The sequence below is a fragment of the Babylonia areolata genome, chromosome 2, assembly GCF_041734735.1.
Source record: "Babylonia areolata isolate BAREFJ2019XMU chromosome 2, ASM4173473v1, whole genome shotgun sequence".
Lineage (NCBI taxonomy): Eukaryota > Metazoa > Mollusca > Gastropoda > Neogastropoda > Buccinidae > Babylonia > Babylonia areolata.
The window spans coordinates 40,934,156-40,955,866 of NC_134877.1; the positions used below are offsets into that span (position 1 = coordinate 40,934,156).

General features: G+C 38.4%; 1 protein-coding gene across 1 annotated transcript; it reads right to left on the minus strand.

The window, feature by feature from the left end:
- Positions 1-372: 372 nt before the first annotated feature.
- On the minus strand, positions 373-10,988 carry LOC143301369 (V-type proton ATPase subunit B). Its single transcript, XM_076615615.1, has 14 exons — positions 10,820-10,988; positions 9,488-9,543; positions 8,636-8,734; positions 7,969-8,062; positions 7,580-7,657; positions 7,128-7,267; positions 6,378-6,482; positions 5,844-5,941; positions 5,355-5,478; positions 4,731-4,881; positions 3,869-3,951; positions 3,365-3,469; positions 2,390-2,519; positions 373-1,908 (listed from the first exon to the last, which is right to left on the minus strand). The coding sequence occupies exons 1-14, from the start codon at positions 10,959-10,961 to the stop codon at positions 1,718-1,720; spliced, it is 1,596 nt and encodes a 531-aa protein (XP_076471730.1). The 5' UTR covers positions 10,962-10,988; the 3' UTR covers positions 373-1,717.
- Positions 10,989-21,711: the final 10,723 nt, after the last annotated feature.

Here is a 21,711-nt window from a genome sequence, read left to right on the forward strand (position 1 = left end):
TTCTCAGAGTTCCCACTGATTCTCAAAACTGAAGATTTTGCATATTTCAGCCAGGTTTGAGGACAGGTGGCTAAAAAGCAAAACAAACCTCAAACACAAGTTCTGGGCTTGGATTGAAGAACCACAAAACTGCTATTTTGTATGGGACTGTCATGACATGCATGAAATTTGTAAACTGTGTTATTGGCACTTGAGGCACTGCTGATTATCCTGCCCAAATTTCAATTGTTTTTAAGGTTCTATTAATGCTTTAGGTTTACTCTTGCATATGAAGTGTTATGGTTTAATGCAACAAACAATATGACACATGTTTTTTTATGTAAAAATGTGTGTGTGTGTGCCAGGAGAAAGCAGTCATCAATTCACTTCAAATTTTGATTTTGAATACTTTTATTCCACATGTCAGTGTTTGTACACTTTCAATTTCTACACTCAGTGAACAGCAAAGAAAACAAACATGTCACATTTTTCTCCCTGTTCTATCTACAATATGAGGGTTGACCACTACTGTTCAAATTCTGGCTAATAAAAACACAGCACAAGTATCAAGTACAGTCACAACTTGCTGCACACTTGACAAAATCACCCACTATCACACCGGTCCATCACCATTCATTCCTTCCATTTCTAACTAATGGTCAGGTGACAAGTCAATCAACATTATCTGCATTTACCTCTTTACTGGACTGATGAATTTCTGGTTTTATTCAGACTAGAACCCCCTATCACACAATAAGGGCCAGGGATGAAGAAATTTAAGATTTGCTGACATTCACTAAAAGCTTTTTTTTTTCTTTTTTTTTTTTTAGAATATACATATGCTATAGGTGGTATTATAACTGGCTGAAATGTTCTCTCATCAAACTGCATGTGCTACTGATAACTTTGACAAGAACAAGAACAAGGGTTTCATTCATACAGTCACTTAAATACACAAAGATCACAGGCTGTTTTGCAAAACGAAAGTTAAAACCCATCATCAGAAACCATGAAATTAAACACATACAAAAACCCACTGTGTTGAACACAACGCCAAAATCCAACTTTGGAAGGCAGCACTTTTTCCATACGAAAATGTGAAATTGACATGACTGAAAGGTTCTTGTAACATGGGACAACAATCAGTGATGTGCTAATACTAATGAATAACTTCTAGCCATACTACACACAGGAATAACTACAAATTGCTACTGTTTAAGAAAAGAATACTTTATGCTAAAGGCTTGAGACAGTAGAAAAGAAAACAGAAGAAAAAAGATGTAAATCACTGATACGTCTCAATGAATATTCCACACCAATGAATACAGGCAACACTCACTCATGTACTGAAAAGTTACAGAATATTTAACCTACTTGGATATACAAAGCAGAAATATTGCAATGTTGCAACAGAACATAATGATAAATGCCTTACTTTTATTAAGTTATTGTCAAAAAATGACAATATAATTTGGAATGTCAAACATTTGGTGGTGGGGGGAAACAAAACAATGACCCTCCTCCTGAAAGCTAGAAGTCTACACACACACTCCTACAGTGTACTAGTTGAAATTAATTTCCAAGATTCATGTTTCATTCCTAAAATCAGATCCTTAAACCTACTTTTTGTCACGGCTCAAAATGATGTCACTGAGTGATGCTGAAAGAGTCACTGACCTACTGAAGAGTGTGAACTGATAGTAACAGTCTGACAGGTCCAGGGTGCCTAAGACATGCCTCACAGAGCGGTGGTCTCTTTGGCAGCAGCCCCTCCAGCAGCTGCAGCTGTCTGTGCGCGGTGGGCATCACGGGGGTAGTACTTGGCCAGGGTGGACTGGGGAATACGCTTCAACATCTCCTTAGGGAAGATTCGCAGCAACTGCCAGCCAATGTCCAGGGACTCAAAGATAGTTCTGTTCTCGTAGTGACCTGAAAACACAATTTGGTTGTGAATTCAAACTATCATTGTGAGCTGACTCCTCATTTTGATTGTAAATTCAAACTACGCAACTTAAAACCAACAATTATTTCTGAGAGTTTTATATTTGCAAGTTTGGGCAATTGGTTGTGAATTCAAACTACGCAAATTAAAACCAATAATCATTTCAGAGAATTTCATATTTGTAAGTTCAAGCACAAACTAGGAGACTTTATTTAAGGAGCAAAACTGCAGAGCTGTATCCTTGGCAAAAATTACCATACTGTCCAATGAGTTCTTCTCAAAGACAGAATAATCTTATCAGCAAATCTGTTTCACAAAATTACTTATATCATTTTATACCACCTGGTTTCTTTCCAAACTCCCTACCAAAAATAAACAACAACCAATGTGGAGTATTTTGTTTGGTGACCATCATAAAAACAGGACCTGAACAACCATAAACTGATTGTGATGGCTAAATGGAAATACCTTGAGAGATGAAGTTCTTCTCGAACTTGGTCAAGAACTCCAAGTACAGCAGATCTTCAGGCGTCAAGGCTTCTTCTCCCACCACAGCCTTCATGGCCTGCACATCTTTGCCGATGGCGTAGCAAGCATACTGAAAACATCACAAGTTTTTTGTTTAGGCATGTAATGAAGTCTGACAATGTGATGCATTTTTGCTGACACACTGCATGCCCACTAGTTTGTCATTATCAATTTGTTCAATTCGAAGTATTACCAAATTAAAAGCAAACACTAGTGAGAATACTAGATAAAACAACAACAAATAAGACATACACTGTCATTTAATTACCAATATTGAACAGCATTCATTACTGAAACAAAACAACAACAACAAAGTCCCTGCTCGCTGTAAACAAAACCAACCAATGACATTTGTTAAAGACAGTGCATTTCAAGCAAACTATCCAAAGTTGTATTTTGAATCTCCAAAACAGCACCTGGTGGGTAAGGGGTGGAGATTTTTCCGATCTCCCAGGTCAACGTATGTGCAGACCTGCTTGTGCCTGAATACCCTTCGTGTGTATATTCAAGCAGAAGATCAAATACGCACGTTAAAGATCCCGCAGTCCACGTCAGTGTTCGGTGGGTTATGGAAACAAGAACATATCGAGCATGCACACACCCCGAAAACTGAGTATGACTGCCTGTATGGTAGGGTAAAAACAGTCATGCACATAAAAGCTCACTCATGTACATACAAGTGAACGTGGGAGTTGCAGCCCACGAATGAAGAAGTAGTAGTGTGAACATTGCTGCATTTTTGTTTGACAATGATAGATCTCGTGTTTCTCTAGATGACCTCGAAGACAAAACATATGATGTCAGAATTTGCATCCCAACAGATTATGGAAAACATATTATCACTGAAATAATCAATCAATATCCAAAACATTCGCTTTCAAAAGCAAATACAGTTTGTTTTGTACTCAGTCTTACCAGCTGGTTGGAGACATCGGAATGATCTTCACGCGTCATTCCCTCACCAATAGCTGACTTCATCAGACGTGACAGAGAGGGCAGTACGTTGATCGGTGGGTAGATCTGGAAAGCACCATCACAGTATTAGAAATTTAGGAGACACATTACAGCCAACACTGTCAGTCTCACAGCAATAGGGAAGTGGAAAAACAGAAAAAAGCATGCACAACAATAGGGAGGTGGAAAAACAGAAAAAAGAAGCATGCACAGCAATAGGGAGGTGGAAAAACAACAACAAAAAAATGCATAAAAATTCTTAAAAAAAAAGAAAAGTGGTAGAGAAATTTATGCAAATAATTGAGATGACCTTTGAGATAAAAAACAAAACAAAACAATTTCACCATAAAAAACAAACTAAAAACTATGACTTCAGAAAATCTAATTTCATGTAAAGCTATTTGTGACGTCTCTTGACATTATTTTTTTTTTGCAGAAAACAAAGTGAGAGATTACACATCATACCTGTCTGTTGTGAAGTTGGCGGTCCACATAGATCTGGCCCTCTGTGATGTATCCCGTCAGATCAGGGATGGGATGGGTGATGTCTATAAAAGAATTTAAAAAAATGAAATCTTCCATGAACTGCCTCACTTACAATTTTGCAACAAGGGTCAAGCATGTTATACAGCAACATAAAAACCAAGGCATAATAACAGCAGCATCCATCAGTATTCTTCCATGTATTAAATCGCTTAGGGCCGTTATCTTTCAAATGTAACTGTGCCTAAATCGGAAAAAAAAAATCTGCTCCGCATAGGCGGATAGTAGTTTGCACAGGACAGGAATGTCAGACCCCTGCCGGAGTCTGCACTAGTTGGGTCACGGTTAAGTATGTGTAATTAAACGGAGTTTTTATGATAAAACCAATTTCTTCAAACCTCATCCAAAACATACCAGCTGAATTCCTTTTTTTTTTTAAATGAAAAGCACTGTTCAAATAATATCTGTCAACCTCCACAAAAAGGCAATATTCTCTATAAAAAAAAGCAGCAAAATATTCTGTAAAAAATAAAAGCATTCTAACTTTGAAGTGAACGAAGTACAAACCATGACTATATAGTTTTAAAGTACTTTGGCAGATGAATGAACAGTGTAAAAGGAGAAAACATTTACTAAACACTATGTTTAATATCAAAGAGGAAAACATTTCCCTAAACATTACATTAATATAGAATCTGCTATCTCTAATGTCTCCCTACATCAGAGAAACTGTGTGGTTCTATAATTATGTGTTATAAAAGACACAACCACTGAAAATACAGACAAAAATCCAATACTACGAAAAGCTCAAAATGTCTAATGGCAAGACGTGAAAAGAACCAACCATCGTTAGGCATGGTGAGAATAGGAATTTGCGTAATCGAGCCATTGCGTCCTTCCACACGCCCAGCACGTTCATAGATGGTGGCCAAATCGGTGTACATGTAACCTGGGAAACCACGGCGACCAGGCACCTCCTCTCTAGCAGCCGATACCTGAATCACAACCCAGGCATTAATAAGCAGAATAAGTTGGCCATTTAAACTAAATGTGATATAAAGCAGTAATAAGCACCAATGGTAAGTCACTGAAACCAAATGCGATGAAAAGTTATAGATTCTAATAAAATTGTACAAATAAACCTCCACATATTTTTTCTGTTGGCAATTTATCAATCAAAAGAAAAAAATACTGCAAACACCCCTTAAAATTTTTTTTGTTTAAATCATTGTTTATCCAGTTCTGGTCAAAATCTGCTGACATTTATCGCAAATTGATCCGTCTGTTAACAGTTTGGTTAAATAACAGAAATGCAAACAAAGAGACACACCCAAATCTCCTTTTCCCTAGTGCTCAATCATCTGATGACATCCAAGTTCACAATTAATCAGAATTCATTTGTTGAACTAGATCTGCCTGAAAACAGTATTGCAAGTAAAACAAGCAAGCAGACAAAAATACCCCGTACCTCTCTCAAGGCCTCAGCGTATGAGCTCATGTCTGTCAAAATAACCAGCACGTGTTTCTCACACTGGTAGGCCATGTACTCAGCTGTTGTCAGAGCAATGCGAGGTGTGATGATACGCTCAATGCTGCAAAACAGGTAACTCAAATGGTAATCCATGTCTAGCAGGAAGGCAAGACAAGACAATCTTTACATAAAAGATGGAATTCCATTATGTTATAGTTTTGTATAATTTGTCTGAATCATGCAAAATCAAAATAATAACTCAATGTTTTAGATTTCAAGCACAGGAAGCAGCTAAAAATCAACAACACACACACACACAAACCAAACACACACACACACACACAAACACCCTAATCCCCCAAAACACACCACAGATAGCTTTCAAGATTGTGTGATAACTTGCAACTTGAAAGTTTTCAAAGGAGAACAGTTACTTGATTTAAATAATTTTATTAAAGTCTCAGTCTTTCAGCAGTAATAGCTTACGTTGGATCGTTGGCCAAGTTCAGGAAGAGGCACACGTTTTCCATGGAACCATTCTCCTCGAAGTCCTGCTTGAAGAATCGGGCAATTTCCATGTTCACCTGAAACACACAAACAACTGCTTCAGTTACTGTTGTTTTTTTCCCAACTGAAAACCTGCTCCAGTCTTTTAAGTACATCAGCTAAAAATCCATGCATTACAGTGCACAATAAATGTCAGCTTAAACTCACTGAATGACAAAACCATGATGCAAAGCTAACAATATTTGTACATGGGAAGATATTTAAAACTAGGAAAGTATAAACATTGACTTTCTTTATTTTACCAGAAAAAACAAAGAAACAAGAGAAAAAAAATCAAAACAGAAACAGATAGAAGGGAGAGAGAGAGATAAATAGCAACAGAAATAGCAACAGAGACTAGTGATCAGAGAAAAAAAACTGAGAGCGATCAGGTAGACAGATGCTAAAGGAGAGGGAGAACTAAGTGGAGAGAAATAAACAGACAATGGGACTTCAAGAGACAATGGGACTTACACCCATGGCAGCAAAGACAATAGCAAAGTTGTCTTCATGATCATCCAGAACACTCTTGCCAGGAAGCTTCACCAGACCACCCTGGCGACAGATCTGAGCAGCAATCTGAAAACAACACAGGCAACAAGGAATTACACTCGGGAACATGTCAAAACAAAATGTAAAAATATTTTATTCTTCTTCCCTTCATATCAGAATTTGTCATTTTAAAAATGTCTCACTTTCAAGAAATACACTATATCAGAAGTACACCTATCTTTTTCTCAACTCATAAAAAAGAGGAAAATCATGAAAATTACACATAACCCTGCAATGAAAACCCAGATGCATAAAAAGGCTGGTGAAGACGGAACAACTAGGTAATGGACTCATCTCAATAAGCAGTAGCTATTAGAATGAGTTGCAAATTTTGCCTGACAGAACACCTATAGGCCGAGTTACAACATTTAACAAAGACACTATATGACATCAAAAGATCAGTTTTTAGTACTGTGAACAACAACAACAACAAAAAAAAGAAAAAAAAAAGAGAAAGAATGGGATGGAGGGGAACTGAGACAATGTGCCACTGTCATAATTCTCAATGATAAAGTAACAGTCATTGTATAATCTTCTGTGACAATTACAAATTCAAGGCTAATCCTTCTCCCTCCATCTCCCACTTTACCCTTCCCCTTCTCTTGTATATTTTTTATAATATTGTTGTTGGTTATGGTTTGCTCTGTTCTGCATGAAGCAAAAACACATTACCTCATTGTGTGGCAAACCAGCAGCTGAGAAGATGGGGATTTTCTGACCGCGGGCAATGCTGTTCATGGTGTCGATGGCTGAGATACCAGTCTGAATCATCTCTTCCGGGTAGATACGTGACCACGGGTTGATGGGCTGACCTGAGCACAGATATATTAAATACCACTGAGAGGAGAAAATCATTTCAATCGGGCTGACAACATACAAAATACAAGTTCAAGACTGATATCATATTTGAAAACATGCAATAAGAACAAGAGGGTTGGCTGAAGAAAAGAAAACAACTTCCATAGTCATAGTGTTACAGACTGAACTGCAGAAAATAAACCTTTCACATGTTACAAGACAGCACAGTCAGACTTTCTCAAGGAACAATTGTCAAGTAAACAACTGATACAATACATGAAATACAATGTACTACATTTCCATCCAACTGTTTTCATCTACTGTACCTTGAATGTCTAGGTAATCTTCAGCCAGCACTGGAGGCCCCTTGTCAATGGGTTTGCCTGACCCGTTGAAGACACGACCTGCACACAAAAAACTAAGACTGAAAAATTGTTGTATCATACACACTGTAAATGGGAAAGTTTGACCCCAACAGACATAATACATCACAACTGACCACTTGGAACAGCTCAGCTGTGGTATACAGACAGCTGATGGTGATCTGTCTACTTGCATGGGACCAATCAATCTGCCAGGATGACCAAAAAACAGATCACCACTGATATAGACTCAGGTATCAGCACATCAACAGCTGTGGTCTAAGAGAATCTGCAGCAGTTTGCACAATTTATCACTTTTATGTCAAGTAACTCAGATTACTGCAGACACTTACCCAACATGTCTTCTGAAGTGGGCATTCTCAAAATGTCTCCAGTGAATTCGCATGTTGTGTGCTTGGCATCAATACCGGAGGTCCCCTCAAACACCTGAAGACCAGTTATCTCAAAAGTTACCACAATGAATTGTAAAACAGACATTAAACAAACTTCAAAATTCTCTTTCTTTGCAGTTTTTATAATATATCAAACTAAATCATGCCCTCCTGAGTAAGTGAAATACCTTATATTGCTTGAAAAGAAAAGTGAAAACTGAAATACATTGTCTCTTGCTGTGGTACACTGTCTGTTGACCAGAGTATTATAAGTAAATTAATATACTCCACTTCAGCGTTAGCTCCTAACTGTATTTGAGCCAGCCTGTCCACATTACTCCTCAACACAGGCTTTATGCATACAGCCCTCTTAGTCTATATGTAAATTACAATACTGACAAATATTTTGAAATTGCATCTTATTCTTATGCTCTTCATTGTGCTTAATCAATATTCAGCATGGTCCAGTAATCAGCTAAACTGATGGATCATCCATGTATACAAAAGTAAAAACTACAAAGTTTTACAAACATAAACTTGCATTTATACTTAGCGCTTACATTCATACATGACCAGAAACACACACACACTACACTCAGTGTCATTTCACAGGTATTTCATACTATACCTGTACAACAGCTTTGGATCCACTGACTTCCAGCACTTGCCCACTGCGCTTACTGCCATCAGCCAATGTCAAGTTGACAATCTCAGCAAACTTGGGAAACTGTTAATTAAACCAAATTTACAAACTCATTTCAAGCATCTTCCAAGCATAAAATTTACATTATCACATCATTCAAACATATAACTGGTCCAGGAAAAAAAATCAAGATAGGTTACATTGAGAATTTAAAAAAATGTTTCATATTCAATCAAGGAAAGTTTCAAAAATCCATTGTTAAAGAAACAATCTGCTATTAATATTATGGAGTATGACAAGACATCCCTATAAAACAACCTAGGACTTCTGAGCACTTTTTTCACCTACTTCTGCCTGTGGGAACACCAAATCAAATCAAATCATGTTGCTCAAGGCCAAGTCAACCACAAATGGGCCATTTCATGGCAACACCACGTACTCCCTGAAGTCTGAACTAATCTTCAACCTAATAAAGGTATTCCCAGTAAGGAAAAAGAAGAAAAGGAAGTCTGTGTGTGATGAAGCTTTCTTTTCTTTTTTTCTTTTAAAAAACAACTTTACCTTAAATAATGTTGATTGTGGTGACCAAATACTGTTTTATTCAAAAGTAAGTTGTAATCTTGTTTGTTTGAACTCCAAGCAAGCAGGCAAAACACCAGCAATTTTTATTCCATGGAATGCATGTATTCATTCATTCATACATTGTGTGTGTTATTCTAATATTATACCATCTAGTGTTCTGCAAATACACATGATTTTCAAAGAAATTAGACAAAGAAAATAAAAGATAAATAATATACATATTTATTTATTAAATCAGAGATGTTAAATCATTACCTTGACGTCATCCAGAATAACCAAAGGTCCATTTACACCGGATACGGTCTTGTAAGCTGAAACAATCATGATAAATTGATATAAAAGAGTTCATATATCTTTATATGTATATGATCTACATATAATAGCACCGAGAACTTGTAATGAAAACATTAAAACTGGCTTTTGTAACAAAATCATGAGATTTTATAAAAAAGATATAATACATGTTTATTGAAATTCTATAAAATCTATACTGATGCGTCAAAATTGATCAATCAAAATCATAAAGTACTGCATAATTTACAACTGAAAACATTTTCCCATCAAAAACAACTTTTCAATTCAAGTACTTTTCCACTTTTAGAACTGATAATCAGCTTGTTGAACTTTAACAGCAACAGACAATGTAATCTTTTTTTCTTTCTTTTACAGTGTAGTGAAGATTTACAGTGCAAAAATGAGTTACCTGAATTACCACTGTGAAACATAAAAAGCAATGAATATCAAAAGCACATTATTTTGTTCAAACTGTTTACTGTTTTAATTTATCAGTGTGATGAACGAGAGTAACACACATTTTTCACAGTTACTGAATCATAATAGCACAAGGAAAACTACTGAGTGAGCAAACATATAGTGAAGAAAAGACCGTTTCATCTACTGCTCTAGATTTGAAAAAAAGAAAGAAAAAGAAAGAAGAAAGTTTCATTCTTACACTATAAAATGCTGTGGAACGATTCACATGATTGTATCCAAAAAATGTATTATTAGGATCATATACACTATCGAAAATAAAATCCAGAACTGTCTCACATGACTTCTATCGCTATCGTAACTTCAGAAGAGTCAACATTAACGAAGCCCACAGGCAATTTTTTTCGTTTTTTTCCATTCTTTTTTCCATTAAAAATATTTTTCAAAGAAATAATTAGGTTTAATGATACTCTCATGAAAAATCAGTAATATCTCATTCGTACGTTTGGTTGAAAAACCCAAATCCCCTGCCAATGTCATCGGCTAAGTCAGGTGCCATCACCTGCTCCCCGGCAATTTATGCACTCATGACCATCGACACGACGATGCCACGAAGTAACGTTGAAGCCATTCACGGGCATACTTCAGTAATTTTCTCACAAGCAAAATACATTGAGTTCAATTTTTTTTTAAATAAACAACTACATTTCATATAAGCGATACTTTGTTAATATTGCTGGTGTTTTTATTTGGCTGTAATGTGGCCACCCGATTCTGAGACGGATCATCATCAATGGCTTTTGGCAGACGACAAAACGTTGTGGGGACTGGGTTTTCACGAAAAATATACACTAAAAACACGGTTCAAAAACTTACTTATTCTTGGTTGTGAAATGTAGTCTCTTGATACTGCCAATTTGTGTGTTTTCCTCGCTGCTGCATCACTGAGAGGTCCATTAAGAGACCGCATATCCATCGCTCCACCTTTGCTCGCCATCTTGATTATGCCTTCTGTCATGTGACTGTCACGAGCAATGACCGCAGCAAAGCAGCTCTTCAGGTCTATTCAGCTCTTCAGAATTACTTCCCCTTTATAGTCTCGTGGCGGTCACCACGAATGCGTACGAACTTCGCTTCCGGTTTACGCAAAGTAAACAAGCGTGATAAGCCTGTTCAAGCAAAGTTGGTGGATTTTATTTTATAATGTTATTTGTCATCCTTTTTTGTGTGTGTGGCACAACATTATTTTGTCATAAAGACATCTAAAAAATTTAATGGACATATGCACACTATGACGTGGACAATGTGGAAGTGACGCCAGCTGATAACAGTTCAGTTACCCAACTGCGTTCGGACAAATCCATAGGGTAAAGTGATCAAATTCCGACCGGTTCAGTCACATGCTTTGGTTCTCAACGAATTACTGTAGACTAACAGCATACCTATTTGATTCGCACAGTCAGTTGCTTTTGTCAGAATGTCTGTGATCGAATACAACGCCCGTCGTGTTTCTAAGTGCTGTTTTTCGTTCTGCCATCCATCCCTCTTTCCAGTTCAGACTGCCTTCACCTCTACACTCCATCACGCTCACTACGATCAGCTTCGGATCCACTCAATTTACGCATACCCAGATTCAAACTCTCGACTGTTGGCCGGCGTTCTTTCTCTGTCTCTGGACCTTGCAATTGGAATGAACTTCCTCTTTCGCTTCGTCAAGTTTCCACACTCAGCTCTTTCAAGTCTGACCTTGAAAACCCACCTCTTCCCAAAATAGCCTCCCTTCCCTGCCTCTTCCTTGGCTTCAGTTTCTCCAGTTATGCATGCGTGAGAATGACTGGTGCGAAAGCGCTTAGATTTGTCTATGCACAAGATTCAGCACTATATAAATACCATTATTATTATTATTCTGCAGAAGCCGTTAAAAAACTTTGGTGTGTTTGATCTAAATCCAACCGGGTGGATCTAAACCTGACCGATTTGGTCACTTAATTTGGTTCTCAAGGCATTACTGTCAACTGACAGCATATCAGTTTGGTTTGCAGTTTGTCTGTGATTGTAGAATCTCTGTCATGTTTCTGTGTCCTGATTTTAGTTCTTCAGAAGCCGTTAAGACCAGCCTGAACAAAACCCGACCATGTTGATCTAATGCTGACCAGAGTTCTGAATATGTGAACCTGTATCTGGATAATTATGGACTATGCTGGGACTGAAATTGACTGTAACTGCAACAGGGAGGGGGTTAGTTTGGGTTCCGCACAGGAGTGGGTCAACTGGTGTTGGCTCTGAACCATTTACCTGAAGCCAGTTGACGTGATATCAGGCAGGTTGTTCCACTCCCCTGTTGTAAATGTGCGTGTTTGTGTGTGCGCCTGCGCGTGTGTTTGTGTGTTGTGCAGTGTGTAAGAACTTGTATAGGGATCACACACACATACACACACACACGCGCGCACACACACTCACACACACACACACACACACACACACGTACATGTGTGTGTGTGTGTGTGTATCATCCCTATACCAAAATATAAAAATATATATGTACAAATATATATATATATATATGTATATAGCCAAGAAAGAGGATATATTCACTGGAAACAAAACACACACACACACACACACACACACACACACACACAGAATAAAGTCCACATTACATCTGAACTGCTCAGAATTAGATCCACCAATTAAAACAATGGATCTAACCTCGACCAATTTTGTCTGTCACTGCTTGGACAAAAATAGCCTTGAAACCAGCTGAAATGTAATGCAATCGTGCATTGACACAGTGATTTGGCGTTAAAACTGTCGTCAAGTAAGTCGCACACACATGGGGTGTTTTTCGCGCCACTATACATCACCATCGGTTTCCCGTGATGTTCACATTGGTCAAAATGATTGGTTTATTCCATTGATAAACTGAACAAGGATTTCCCAGGCTGCTGCCATGAACTAATCAGCATTGCTTGTCATGGGAAGAAGGTGACTGTGTAAAGCAGTCGGGTTTAGACCCATAAAAAATTGGTCGGAATTAGATCACCTTAACCTAATAATACATACACAACACCACATATGCTAAGCAGATGCCCGACCAGCAGCGTAATCCTGTGCGCTTAGTCAGGCCTTGAGAAAAAAAGGAGTATGTTTAGTGATTTATGTGATTAAGTAATAGTAATAGTGGTGTTGGTACATATATATACATATTTATATATATATATATATGTTTACATCTGGATAGTAGTTGTAGAAGTATTAGTGTAAGCACTGAGACATATGTTTACATCTAGATACACTATATATGTCTATGAGTGTAGGGACTGGCAGGTTGTCCGCCAAGGCCTCACAGCATTTTTTATGTTGCCTTCAATATCTGTCTCTTTTTCCTTTTTTGTGGGATGCGCATACAGTATTCTTCTTCTTCTTACCGTTCTCTACCGCCTTAATCATAATAAAGATTCTGTAGATTATAAGGGGGCTTTGCCTGTTGTTTGAGTCACTTGTGGTACAGTTTGCTGGTTCCGGGGATGCTGGGGGGATGGGGATTGGTGGGGAGCTGGGTGGGTGGGTGGGTGGGTGTGCAGGGGGGGGGGGGGGGGGATCAGATTTGGGACTTGAATCCTTCCAGGGTGGAGCTGAGGGCAACCTCAGCAGGAAGGCTGTTCCAATCAGATATTGTCCTGGGGAAGAAGGACTTCTGTCTGTATAGAGTCCTGCAGTTGGGGGGATGATACGTTGCTGGATGCGACTGTCAGGTTCCTTTGGGTGCAGAGGGGTTTTTGGAGGGTTTGTGGCACGTTTTGATGATGAGGCTTCCATTGTGGAATTTGTAGAAGTTCATAAGCTGTGCCCTTCTCCTTCACTCTATGAGGGGGGACCACTGAAGGGTCTCCAGCATGTCTTGTACACTGGAGGTTTTCCGATGTCGATGGGTGACCCAGCTTGGCGTTGGATTGTTTCCAGTTTCTTGATGTCCTCTGTGTAGGGGTCCCACACAGTGCTGGCATATTCAAGGGTTGGGCGGACAAGTGACAGGTAGGCTTGCTGCTTGATGCGCTGGGATCCTACCTTCATGTTCCTTCTCAGTAGGCCAAGAGTCTTGTTGGCACGGTTGGAGACATTGGAGATGTGTGGGCTCTGCCTGAGGTCAGAAGTGATGGTGATGCCAAGGTACTTTGACCTGCTGACTGTATCGAGGGTGTGGCCCCTGAGAGTGTAGTTTGTAAGTAGGGGGTTCCTCTTCCGGTTCACTCGCAGTCATTCATTCACTGTAATTCATTCGTCAAAGTCAAAAATTGTTCTTTTATTTAATTTGGTGCCGGAATGAAGGAGATTTTTAAACATATTAATATTCCATGTTTGGTTTCATTTGGTAGTGCATTCCATATTTGTTAACTAATGAATTTTTCCCTAGGTTTGTATTACAGTGTTCCTTACAAATTTTCATCACTGAGTTTCTTGTACTGTCATAATCAGACATTCTCACAAGATCACAAGATAATTTATTGTCCTTAAATGGAGATGCTTGATGTGGTGGCACACAGTTAAATTCTATATAGTACAAATATAGACATGCATAAGCCATTCAGCTAATTTGCATATGCTCAGAAGCACACAATCTCGGCTGCACCAAATATCCATATGTCCGCTATCAGTCTCCATTTCACACTCGTTATAAAAAAATATTAAAAACATGTAAAACGACCTTCAATATAAACAAGTAGGTTACAATAATAAATAAGCCCCAAAATCAAGGAGAGTTTATAACATAGATGAATAATCAAATACATAAATAATGGCAACAACAATAACAATATCAATAATAGTAATAATAATAATGATGATGCTAATAACAATAATAATGATAATCACAACAGTAATAATAATAACAACAATGATACTTCTACTACCACTACTACTACCACCACAATCACCACCACCACTACAACTACCAATAATAATAATAAATGAATGAATAAATGAAGACTCCTTGTCCTATACTAAAAACTAGGCACACCCTCAGATTAAAATATAACACTCAATACCTAAAAACTAACAGTAAATGCACTGCAGTATCAAAGAACACACACACACACACACACACACACACACACACACACACACACACCATTATCTAAGCTTAAGATGAAGAAGAATAAATCAGTAATACACGATGAAAAATAAAATGTGCACAGTCGTAGACACCCACATATATGTGTAGTAGTTCCGAAACAAAGTAAGAGTAAATTAGTAATACATGATGAAAAATATGAGAAATAAGCACAGTCAGTATAATGTCAGACCTACAGTTTGAAAAATATAGAAATAAGCACAATCTGAAAACAAATATAATCAGCATCTAAGACTTAAGATTAAAGATAAAACATGGTAAATGGAATTGCTCTCTACATCACAACATAATAGACCAGACCCAAGTTTAAAATTTCCAAAACTAAAATATCAAGCAAACACACACACGCACATGCACAGGTACGTGTGTGTGTGTGCGCGCACACACGTTTGCACACATACATCACACATAATTGAATGTGCACACCATAATTAAAAGTCAGTCAGCTCACTGAACCAGGCAGCCAGGCATCAACCCAGCAGATCAGTCAAAAACACTCACACAATCAGTGAGTCGATCCAGCATATAAAGGTGGTGAGGAGTGTCACAGTTCAGTAAACTGGGCAAGTGGATAAGGGTAAGGGAATGGGGAAGGAGGGTGAGGGGGAGTGCTGGGGGTGGGAATACAGTTCAATAAACGGGGAAAGGGGATGGGGTAAAGAAACAGGGATGGAGGGGGGAGGTAGCGCTGGAAGGTGGTGGGGGTGGGGGGTAACTTATCTAAATAAGTACTGGAATGGCAGATGGTGGCACCAGTTCAGACCTCATAGGTTCTTCCCCTCAACTCGTTCAGGCCTCTGATGGCGGACGGGATGAACGAGGCTCTGAAACGTGTTGTCCTGCACCACATCGACAGCAAGCGACCAGAGTCCCAATGTGAGGTGCAGTCTGACAGGGCAGGGTGCAGTGGATGGTCAGGATCCTGGAGAATAGCGCAGGCTTTTTTCAAGCATGACTTGGTGTAGGTGTCAGCAAGGGGGGTGACGTCCTGGCCAATGACCTTGGCTGCGGCTTAATCCTGTCCAGTCTGTCCCTGTCAGCTTTGCTGAGAGAGCTGAAACAACACAGCTGGTTGTACATGAGTACAGACTGGATTGTGGACTGGAAGAACAGGTTGAGGATGGTGTTGTTCACTCTGAACTGTCTGAGTTTCCTCAGAAAGTACAGGTGTTGGCTGGTTTTCTTGCAGCAGGCATCGATGTTGGGGGTTCACTCTAGCTTGTCATCGATGATTGTGCCAAGGTACTTATAAGTGTGCACAGTGTGCACTTCCTCGCCCTTGATGACAAGTGGGTCGATACTGTTAGAGTTCCTGCAGAAGTCAATCACCATCTCTTCTGTCTTGGCAGCGTTGAGCTCGAGGAAGTTCCTGTCACACCAGTCCACCAGCTCGCTGACCGCATCACGATACTGGGTTTCTTTTAGATGTGCTGGGGAGGGAACTTGACCAAACATGACAAAGACAGGTTGGAAAAAGTCATTAGAAAAGTGGAGGTGGAGAGGGGGGGATTGGGGGGGGGGGGGGGGGGGGGGGGTATCAGACAAGACACCTTTTGTGAATTGTACACTAGAAAACTGACTGATCACAACAATTTTGACAGACAAAACATGCCCACTACATAATGATATTTTTAGCAGATGGTCAGACATTAGTAGTAGACTCAGAGCTCCACGCACAAGAACATCTCGTTACATTGATTCATTCATTCCTACATCCATTCGCATACACAGTCAAAGTATGTGATACACTCACTCGTAGGACTATGAAACTAATCACCACCCCATCCCCCTGCACCTCCCCCACCCCCAGCAACACATGAACTTCACCATCAGGCGAGTGCATGTTTGCAGACATTATGCATGCATGTGGCACTGAGTGGCTGAGCATGGGCCGGCGATAGCGTGTGTGCGATCAAAAGTGATTTTAAAAATTCTTTTATTTATTTATTTTATTATTTTATTTTATTTTATTTTTTTTGTAGGGATTTCTTGTATCTTAATGTTAAATGTACTGAAATTATTGGCATGACATATATGCATGTTTGAGTGTGTGTGTGTGTGCATTTTACACATATATACAATTTATCTCCTGCATGTTTACATATATATATATTTGTTTTACAATACCTTATGGTCTTAATGTGTGTCTGCGCGCACGCATGTGTGTGTGTGTGTTTGTGTGTGTGTGTGTGTGTGTGTGTGTGAGTTCGTGTGTGTGTGTGTGTGTGTGTGTGTGCGTGTTGTGTGTGTGTGCATTTTACTTATAGATACGATCTCCTGGATGTTTATATATAGATGTATTGTACAATACCGTATGGTCTTAATATGTGTCTACACCTGCATGTGTGTGTGCATTTTATTTTAGTTGTATTTACCATTATTTGTTGGATGTTTCATATTTGTAAATATTGTTGTGCAATACCCAATTGTCTTAACGCGTGGATGTGTGTGTGTGTGTGTGGGGGGGGGGGGGGGGGGGGGGGGCGGGGGGGGAGCGCTTGTTTTAGTTTGTCGTCAGCTATTAGAATTCTTATTTGTCTAGTTTTAATCTCTTTTTGATCAATTTATGTTGGTATGTACAACGAGCCTGTGATTGCACAAGTTAATTTCCAAGTGGATTGATAAAGTGTTTTTGATTTGATGGAATGTTTTAGATGCATATCTGTCAGTAGTGTCCATGAAGGTCTTGGTTTGATTCTTGCTCTTGCCTTTTTCTCACAAGTTTGACTGGAAAATCAAACTGAGCATCTTGTCATTTAGATGAGATGATAAACCAAGGTCATGTGTGCAGCACTCACTTGAAGCACTGGGAGGTAACCCATGGCAACAAGAGTATTGTACTTTGGCAAAATTCTGCCGAAGAAATCCACATTGATAAGTCCACAAATATGCATGCACTCAAGGTATGACTAGCACGTTTGGTTATGCTGCAGTCAGGCATCTGCCCAATAGATGTTGTGTAACGAATAAGGATTAGTCCTTGGGATCAATCCAGGTATCAGTGCCAGGTGGGTTAAGAGTGGAGATTTTTTTCAATCTCCCAGGTAAAAATGTGCAGACTTGCTGCACATGCACAAAATTAAATAGGTACATTTTAAGGTCCAATAATGCAATTTAACGAAAACTTGCAAACCCTCTGAAATGGAGTGTTGCTGCCTACATCAGTTTATGAAGGGTGAGGGAGGGAGTCTGTGTTTGCATGGAGATAACTGATTGTAGACATGAATGTGTACTTGTTGCCAGATTGATAATTGTCTGTCAAGCAATTAAGTACAACTTTGCAAGACCTGCTATGGAAAGATAATTTATATGTTTGCCCAACTAGAAGTAAAAGATATTTCACATCTTACTGAATTTTGGCAGGTATTGCTGTCTCCCCATGTCCTTAAAATTCTAAGACACCAGTTTTATATTGTTAACAGTTGTTCTTGAAGGATTTCATAATAAATTTCAAATAATATTACTGTTCAATTATTTGTATTTTCTGTCCTACAGGTTTGGCTAAATTTCATGCACCACATCATGCCATCCTGTTTAATCAAGCTGGTGAATACTTGTGAGCAGTTGATGCAAGAGAGTGCAGGTCCATCACTATTAATGCTGCACAAAACCTTCACACTCTCATCAGGGAAGAGCGACTGGACATGACTCTAGAATTGGAGCAGCCAGGATTTTGAAGCTGCCCAGCTCTTTGCAGCCTCTGCTGCCATGGACTGTATCTGGAAACACCTGAAAATGGAATACGGCTGCCTACATCCGGACTAAAAGGCAGGGTAAACATGATCATATATGTAAAACTCCACTTGAAGACTGATAGAGATATGAGTGTACACATTTACATGTGTGTGTGACATTGTATGAGTTGTAATTCTGCACGTTCAAGTCTTTGTGCTTTTTTTTTGTTTGTTTTTTTTTGCTTTTTTTTATATATCTCTGTATGTTTGTGTGTGTGTTTGTATGTCTGTACACGTGAGTGTCTATGTGCATACATGTGTTGGTGTGCACATGCGTGTGTGCAAGTGTTTGCTTATGTGCTTATGTGTCCAGAGGGCTTTTATTAGGTGGAAGGGGGTTTGGGAGCGGGGCTATACACACTACTTAAACAGTATACATTTTTGACTCACTTGTGTAAACAAAGTGAGTCTATGTTTTAACCCGGTGTTTAGTTGTCTGTGTATGTGTGTGTGTGTGTCTGTGTGTCCGTGGTAAACTTTAACATTGACATTTTCTCTGCAAATACTTTGTCAGTTGACACCAAATTTGGCATAAAAAATAGGAAAAATTCAGTTCTTTCCAGTCATCGTGTTGAAAACAATATTGCACCTCTGGAATGGGCAAAAAAAAATTTTTCTAAAAAGAAGCCAAATTATATGCAAACTGAATTTACTGTTATATATATGTATTTTTTTTATTCTCTAAACTTGGCACTTTGATCTGGTATTCTGACACAACAACAAGAGCAGTCATTTTTATCATTTTTTGTTCAAACAGGAACTTCTTTTGCTAAACATGGAAGTTATATTTCTGGTTCATGTCTTTGCTGCAGATAGTAAAAAAAGGGAAATTCTGTAATTAATGCTAGGGGGTTAATTTGCTTTAAACTGATCTTTCTCATCTTAAACATTACATTTTGAAATTATACTTAATACATAAAAAGGTTGTGTGTTTTACTCTCAGTGTACAGGGCTTTCACTATGTTCATTCACCCAAGTGGTCTTTTTCGGAAAATACTAAAATCAATACTACGAGTGGACTTTATAGATCTATTGGCTGAACCCTGAAGGTCATGGGCAAAAATGAATTGCGTACACATGTTTATACATATTTAAAGCACGTGCTTATATTCCTTGCGAACTGAACGCGAAGGACGCCATTTTGTTTCAAGTTGTTGACCTGCCTGTTCAATCCTATATTCAATCAACAATACACGATAACATGTGATGGAAAGTTGGAGAAGGAGACTGTTAAATATTTATTCAGAGAAAGATTTGTGAACGCCTCATCACTAACTGGATTGTGCCCCAAACTGCCATAAAAATATCAACAAAATCAGTCGGAATTCACAGTTAAAAATAATAAACCATGAGAGTTAATACCCTTGGTGAAACGTAAAAATTTCCAGTCTTGACTTTTCTCAGAATGAAGTCCTTTTCACTTCATACGACGTTTAGAAGTACTGGTACTTGGCTGTACATGTTATTAGTTTAACAAAATACTCAATTTTCATATCAACTTTAAAACTATAAAACTAGAATGAACATAAAAGAGAAATTGAATCAACTGTGTCGTACATTCCTGGCGGGTGTAACTAAACTTGTACATCTATCTAGATCCAGAGAAAACGGCTAAATATTGCAGTGTGATTGCGGCGATAGCCACATCTCCTTTACTGCAGACTTAAAAAGAATTTTTAATTGCCCTTAAAGATTTTTTGAATGCCCAAGATACACCAGAATAACATGATTTAAACAGCGTTCTCATTGCAAATACCACAATCGATTTATCACCCTTTAAAAAAGCATGTTTAAATGTTATATTTTTGAATGTCAGTAAAGGAGCCATGATAGTGTAATGGATAAGACAGTTTCTTTTCATTCAAACACACGGGGTTTGAATCTGCTGTTAGGACTTTTTCTTTTCTTTTTCTTTTTCATTTAACCCGATGCTTTATAATAACAAATAGTGAAATACAGAACACATTTTAACGATTAGATTTTTTTTTTTAAAGTGTATCACAAGTGAGTCTTGAAGGCCTTGCCTCTCTTGTTTTCTCTTATATTGTAGTGAGCCTTTGTGAATTTCTATGTATAAATTATGTTTGCATGGACATTGTATGGTGTATCATTGTACACATGTACTTGTGTATGTTGCTAGGTTGGTAGCTATCATTCAAGCAGTAAAGTACAATGTGGCAAGACCTGCAATGGAATAATAATTGATGTGTTTACCCTGTCAAGAGTAAAAGACAATTCTTTTCATGCATGATTTTGGTGAGTATTACCACCTGACCCACAGAACAATAATTAATGTGTTTGCCCTGCCAAGAGTAAAAGGTAATCCCAGTCTTGCTGAATTCTGAAGGGTATTACCACTTCCCCATGTGTTTAAAAACCATGTTTATAAATACTATTAACAATTAATTAAAGAAGGTGTCTGTGTAGATTTCAGATCATTTCATAAGTGAATTATTTGTGTTTTCTGTTCTACAGGTTTGGCTAAATTTTATGCCTCACATCATGCCATCCTCTTAATCAAGCTGGTGAATACTAGAGAACAGCTGATGCAGGTGTCACTGGAAGAGTGCAGGTCTGTCACCCTTGATGCTGCACAAAACCTTTACACCCTCAAGATGAAAGAGCAATTGGACACGACTCTGGAACTGGAGCAGCCAGGATTTATTTTGAAGCTGCCCTTCTCCTTGCAGCCTATGCTATCACTTTGCTATGAACTGTTTCTGTTGTTTCTTGTCAAATGCACAGACAGTGGAAGTGCCAGCCTTTTAGATTTCCTTGTTTCTTAATTTTCTGCTTCTGTTTTAATTCATTTTTAAGTTTGATAATTTCATGGTATGCTTATTTACTGTTGACCAATTTATTTTTGTATTTTGTGTGTTTGTATAATCATCCAGTATCAGTTG

Bases quoted from the DNA above. Each gene is read 5' to 3' on its own strand.
- LOC143301369 (XM_076615615.1), bottom strand. From the start codon at position 10,961: ATGACAGAAGGCATAATCAAGATGGCGAGCAAAGGTGGAGCGATGGAT. The intron at 8,735-9,487 runs GTAATGATTTAA...TTTAATTAACAG, and splicing joins TTATTCTGGATGACGTCAAG to TTTCCCAAGTTTGCTGAGAT. The intron at 5,479-5,843 runs GTAAGCTATTAC...CCTGTTTTGCAG, and splicing joins AACTTGGCCAACGATCCAAC to CATTGAGCGTATCATCACAC.